Raw genomic sequence first — 6,462 nt, 5'->3', positions numbered from 1 at the left:
AAATAAAAAATATCATCTTTGTCCTTAATAAGATATGTGGGCAATCACTTTATTTGGCTCTTTTAAAATAAATTCTCATAAGCCCATGCCCTTTAATATTTTCTATTTAATTAGGAAAAAACAAACACTTCGATTAAATAAGTAGCTTGTAAAATACAAGCGATAGGGATGTTTTAATAAAATAAAAATTATAAGGTATGCTTTAAGTAAATTTATATAAATATAGGGGTATTCTAATAAATGACCCTTTAATTAATCAATCCATGCCTCGAGATTTAGAACTCCGTGAGGCGTGACCACGTTGAAAACGAGCTAAGCTTCCTTCGGAGAAACGTTATTAATACGTGGGAGCTGGCGAGAGAACAGTAGAGCAGCATAAGAAGAAAAAGAAGAAGCTTTGCTTTCATAATCCGTTTTCTTTAACAATAAGACTAAAACTCAGTTGAAGCTATATCTCTCCTCTTTCCCCAATCAATAGATGAGTTATGAACACTTCTCCACTGATCTTTGTTCGTTCTTTCTACAATGCAGATCGCCATTGTTCCTTCTCTCTTCCTTCTCCTCTTCTCACCGTTCTCTTTCGCAATCCAAGGTTTGTTAAATAAATCTGAAGAATTTTGGGGCAAGCTCTTATTGAATTGGTTTCTACTAAAACTAACAAAGCCTTTTTCTTTTTGTGTGTGGTTCAGGTTATGAACCAGTTCCGGCGCCGTATTCCGGTGAAGATGTCTGGACGGGATCGGTTGTACCCTCTCCATATGCAACAGTTCCATCTCTCCCACTAGCAAAGTCTCCAGAGCCCGGGGTTTACGAGCATGAAGACATATATGAAGGAGCTGATAGAACTCCGGCGCCAGCTCCGACAAAAGAAGAATATCCTCGAGAAGTTGAAGAGCCCAGCGAAAGTCCAATAAGCCCTTCACCGTCGTCGGAAGAAATTATTCTGGGAACGGTGAAATGGTGCGCGGTAAGAGATGAATATGTGGACTGCCAGTACTATATCAGCCTCCTAAGGCCTACCAATGGTTACATTTGGATATGGTATGGTTCATACTCCCTTACACTTTGGCAATTTTCCGGTAGTTGATGAATTACGAGTTGCTAATTGCAACTTTTCTCTGCGGCTTTAATTTACTCTTAGTGCATGGATCATGGATGGGGCACACCCTAAATTAGTCATTGTTCTGTAAAGTATAATTGTTATCTTACTATTGATGAGTGAGCTACACTCTCTTCCACCCAAATTAAACTAAACTAGCTACTCCTATTGCTAAGGTGAGGAAGCTAGCTTAGATCCTATTTTTCTTCTCTTCTATTATTGCCATCACTTGTGGTTTACCTATAATGATTAACTTTGAAGTGGCTTTGATTTATTATTCGGTCTTGATGAACACTATTTTCCTCTTGATCAGTGTGCATAAGATTGATGTCAACCCTTGTTGTCTTCTCTAATAATTGATGATCTTATTTTGCCACATTCTTTGTGCAGTGTTAGAAGAGAAACGGTTCAAGAATGTCTGGATTCAATTAAGGAAGGGGAAGCGGATTTAGTAAACTTAGATGCAGGCTTGGCTTATATTGCATTCATGAAATACTCAATGAAAGCCATTGCAAATGAAGTCTATTGTAATCATGCTGAAAGCTTTGATGCTGTTGCAGTGGTAAACAGGATGGTTTGTGAGAATAAAGGGAGTACTAGTTTGTTGGATTTCAAAGGAAAAAGGTCTTGCCATGGAGGTTATTCAACTGCCACGGGGTGGAACTACCCTGTTACTCATCTCAAACAATTATTTGATTCCGAAGAATTGAATGATAAGGAGATGGTCACAGAGTTCTTCTCTGGGGTTTGTGCACCTTCAGAATTTAAAGGGACGGGATTGTGTAGTGGGTGTGGGAACGAGAACGGATCATGTCACATGAGTAGCTTTTACTCGGGTCATGAAGGAGCATTTCGGTGCCTTGTTGAGGATTTAGGGGATGTTGCATTCGTCAGAGCAGAAACTGCATTACTCTACTCTATGGAGGGCCCACATAATCAGACATGGTCAACAAAATCCTTCAATGATTTCATGTGGGTAAATTAACTATGCACCATTTAATCTCATGATCTGATTTCTTTTTCTTTTGTTTTTGGGATGATCGATCTGATAGTTTTCCTTCTTTCCTGCAATAGGTATCTTTGTCCACAGGGAGGCTGTAGGGAAATCAATGGCTATCCTGGAGACTGTTCGTAAGTTTAGCCTACCTTTCACCTGAAAAATAAAAAGGAAAATGGAGGGATTTTTCAGATAATGTGCCATTCTCTTAGAACTGATTCTATTGAATCAGTGATTGTCCACTTAAAATTTTCTTTGGCTAAGTACATGTAGATTCTTAAAATGCATGTATCTGGTTGGAAAAATTAGGTGCTTGTGGTAGAACAGCAGAATGCCCGAAGTAGGATAAGGTTTAAATGGTGATCTTTGTGCCTGAGATACCTTAATAGTTAGTATCTCAACATGTTTGAAGGTATTGGCTTTTTTAAAATTCCATCCCCATATTTAAAAGTAAATATAAAAAAATTAAACCGTTCTGGAAATGAAGAATGTGGAATGATAAAATGATGAGTAGGAGTCTAGAAGATAATTTGAATATGGTGTAAGACAGAGTACCAAAAATGCAGTATTGTTATTACTAAGTAACCCCTTCCAGCCTTCCCAGCATTGTTTTATGCTTAAACCTTTAAGTTTCAAGTTACTATTGTTAATTTATCATTGATTTAGATAGCCTTTTTCCATCACCTCTTCAATGATTTTGTTTCTCTATAACCAGGTTTGGAACTGTTCCTGCAAATGTTATAATGACAAGTAACTACATTTCTAACGAGAAGAGGTTAGCAGTTTTGGATACCCTGATTAATGGAAGCTGGAATGATGTTCTCTACACAGGAAAAAATGGCGCTGGACACATGCTTAGTACCAGGTATGAGTATACTAAACAAGGAATCCTCACCCTTTTTCTTTCCTAGAGTTTTCAATAAGGAAAGGGAAGGGGATTATGATCTATCGTCCAATTGCTACTACCTTGGAGATCTCCATTATATCCAAACATAAATTAGCATAATGAGATTGGCCTAACCATACACTTGAGTATAATTATGTCAGTTTGGGCAGCTAGAAAATAATGACTAAAAGTTTGGTGGATGGAATGGTTAGGACTTCCTATTTTCTTGGTTTTTTCCTTTGTAGAGATATCCAGGGTGGGAAAATATATCGCCGGGTCTTACTCCCTTCATATATTTTTCATCACACTCCATGCATATGCAGCACTTCCCGTTATGCTATTGATATGTCAGGTCATTACAGTATACATTAAACTTGCCTTCTCCACACAATATGGAAGTTGAAAATTTTTTGTCAGATAAGAAATCCAGTTTAGGAGCAGATGAATCACAAACTGTAGAAATATTTTATTTAGTATATCCTTTCCTGTTAAATTAACATAATGTGGTAATAGTTACTTAAATTCAAGTGTTCAACTAATTTACCTGCAGTACTCAAGGATTAGCTGCAATCAAGAAAGTCACACGATCATACCTAGGGACATCAGCTTCCATTTCACAAAGCATACAAGAATTAAATACAGAAGATGCACAAGTCATCCCATATACAGGAAATTCAATTTCAGGTATGTAATCAATGTGATAGATTTGCATAAAAGATGATGAGATCAATCCTAATATCAATGGGGCACAAATTTCAGTTGGTTGATGTTTCAAGCAATAACAGGGTACCATGTTCTGTCTCAGTTCTCTGTCACCTCCAAAATTGCTCGTAGTTATAATAATCATGCAAGGAGGGGACTGGGGAGTGTAGTTCAGACTTCATCATGCCCAATTAATGTATCTAAAGCATTTGGCTGCTGACCTAACTGACTGGTTACATGCTTCTTTTTTGTATTAACAGATTCTCCTTCTTCATCATCGTATATTCATCATTCAATGGCTATCACTGTGTTCTTGATCATACTCGATCTCATGCTTTCAGCACTCTCTACACGAGGACAATGAAGATCATGGATGCTTTTATGTCTTTTAATGGAAATGTAATGAAAATTTCCACAAGATATTGCATTAGACGAGGACAAAGAGGTAGGGAAATAACTAAGTTACACAGTTCAATATATGCAGTTCTCATTCATTATAGATGATTACATGAAGTTGTACAGCCAGTTTTAATTAACAGTCTACAATCAAGGCAAAATCGATCTGGGGATAATAATGTCCCCAATGTTGTTGTGCCATGGATCAGCCAAGTGGGTTGCCAGATTCTCCAATGGTCCCGTTCCTGGGTAAGCCAACTGTTGGACGCAGAAGCCCACAAAGGCCAATAAAGCAAGACGTCCTGAGATAAGCGAACAAATAGAATGGTTAATAAAAAGTAAATGAAGATGTAGTATTCAATAAGGTAAGCTAAAGAGTCCAAGAACAGAACCATTTTTGATTTCCTTGATTTTGTATTCCTTGAATTTGACTGGGTCCTTGGAGTAGCCCAGTGGGTCAAAGGCACCACCAGGGTACTTCTTCTTCTCGGGGTCTTTCTCCATGCTGCGTTGGTGCTCCACAAAGGCGATCGCAAGGAACTCAATGACCAGGATGGTTGGGAGAGTGCCCCAAGGGACCGGGTTGCCCAGGTAAGTTGCTTGCCCACCAGGCACTGCAGCCCACTCCTGTGCCTTCACCCAGTTTCCTAATCCAAGTGCCTCTGGCACCAAGATCCCTGGCTGTAATCAGAACTCAGAAGGGCCAACAAATTAGTCTCTGGACTTCAAATTTTTTTTTTTTATTTCTAATGTTTAAAAAGAAAGAACAAACATAGACATGCAGAGAGCAAATTAACATGCATTGTTTGAGTTAACTAATCTGTTTTACGTATTTTCACTTACATTTGAAATTTTCATCATTTCTTTTATGCTGTGTTTGGTTTAAAGGAAAAAGTAGGAAAGGAAGGGAAATGTAGGGAATTACAAAACTTGTATAGGTTTCCTTACATTTTCCTTCAAACCAAACATAACCTTGTGTTGTATTTTTTCCCTCTTTGACGAAGGAAGATCGGACCAGACCAGATCTTTCAGGAAGGGGGAAAAACGAAAGAAAGTCGGCAATTGAAGTAAATAAACATCCTTTCTTTCTTTCTCATTTCCCCCTAGTTAATTTCCTCGGTTGGCTAAATGTTTTGTCTGTTAACAACCAGAAAGTTGCTGGGGAAAAAGGAAAGGAGCACATCTAATCTAGTAGAGTTAAAATTGAGTTTCTAGTATAAATCAACTTACCACTGCAAGCATTGCCCATCTGCAGTGAATGAGTTCAGATTCCTTGAATCTCTCGAGGTTTTCAGGGACTGCACCAAGTCGAAGAGGATCGAACCCATAGTCACTGAAACATAAAACGGGCAAAACATATGGAGATATCCACAGTTAATGTTTTATTACAAACTGCTAGCTAATTGGTTCAAATCCATTATCTCAAGCCAAAAAGAAAAGATCAATAGGAACTTAATATAAAAGAATCACGCTTTACTGAGTTTGTCTATCCACATTACCCTGGTGCGGAGCCATCGAGGTAGGGCGGGCGAGGCTGACCGGGCATCCATTCGGCAGACATGGTGAACCGCGAGGAGGCATTGGAGCAGGCACCTGGGAGGGAAACTGCAGTAGCGAACTTCGATTTAGAAGAAGAGAGGACAGACGGGAAAATGGCTGCAACACCGCAGCTCCTCAACGCGGTTGACGCCATTGCCGGAATTGAAGCTGCTTGTGGAGGATGACTAGAGGAAGCGGATGAAAGAATAGACCGTGCGAGTCTAGGGCTAAGCCACCGGTGGTAGTAGTAGAAGAAGAAGAAGATATAGGCGAATCTGGATATTGATTCTCATTGGCCAATAGAATTTGGTTCCTCCTTTGTCATTGGGCCAACTATGAACTCTCAATCCGTTCGACGTTCCACGTGGAATATTTACTGGATTAGGTTTCATTTATGCGGCCGAGGATGATTGCATGGCCTAAAAATCGGACAGGATTATATATCTGTTGGATATATTGGTTGGTTCTTACCCAAGATGCCCCTGTATCGGATATTTTATTATTTCAGACGTTTTGGTAATTTAGTATTGATAAATTGTCTAAAACTCATCTCATCATTTCTTTTAAATTCACCATAATATTTCAAAATATTTAAAATTTACTATATCACTAATTTAACCTTAAAGAGACTAATGGGTGTTAATTTATTATCATTTTAACCTTCATAAAAAATATAAAATATATACATATATTTTAATATTTAGACATGAGGAAAAAAGAAAAAAGTTTAAAAAATATTTTCAAATATAAAATACATAAAAATACAGAAATTATAAAAAAAATATAAAAATACAGAAATTGTACACAAAATAAAAAATTATTTTCAAATTATAGAAACTATAG

At 37.9% G+C, this 6,462-nt stretch overlaps 2 protein-coding genes across 2 annotated transcripts; one reads left to right on the top strand and one right to left on the bottom strand.

Moving 5' to 3' along the window:
• The first annotated feature begins 367 nt into the window (after positions 1-367).
• On the top strand, positions 368-4,193 carry LOC104594831 (uncharacterized). The gene is made up of 7 exons (XM_010255333.3): positions 368-592; positions 690-1,041; positions 1,490-2,071; positions 2,174-2,230; positions 2,812-2,961; positions 3,533-3,666; positions 3,945-4,193. Exons 1-7 carry the CDS (start codon positions 526-528, stop codon positions 4,046-4,048), a joined length of 1,446 nt encoding a protein of 481 aa, XP_010253635.1. The 5' UTR covers positions 368-525; the 3' UTR covers positions 4,049-4,193.
• LOC104594830 (chlorophyll a-b binding protein 6, chloroplastic-like) lies at positions 4,131-5,910 on the bottom strand. Its single transcript, XM_010255332.3, has 4 exons — positions 5,580-5,910; positions 5,311-5,413; positions 4,473-4,761; positions 4,131-4,382 (listed from the first exon to the last, which is right to left on the bottom strand). The coding sequence occupies exons 1-4, from the start codon at positions 5,771-5,773 to the stop codon at positions 4,231-4,233; spliced, it is 738 nt and encodes a 245-aa protein (XP_010253634.1). The 5' UTR covers positions 5,774-5,910; the 3' UTR covers positions 4,131-4,230.
• Between the last annotated feature and the right edge of the window lie 552 nt (positions 5,911-6,462).

Source organism: Nelumbo nucifera, chromosome 2, assembly GCF_055504915.1.
Source record: "Nelumbo nucifera cultivar China Antique chromosome 2, China Antique-T2T, whole genome shotgun sequence".
NCBI lineage: Eukaryota > Viridiplantae > Streptophyta > Magnoliopsida > Proteales > Nelumbonaceae > Nelumbo > Nelumbo nucifera.
The sequence above is the reverse complement of the archived record's forward strand: the minus strand, read 5'-3'. Positions and strand labels throughout refer to the sequence as shown.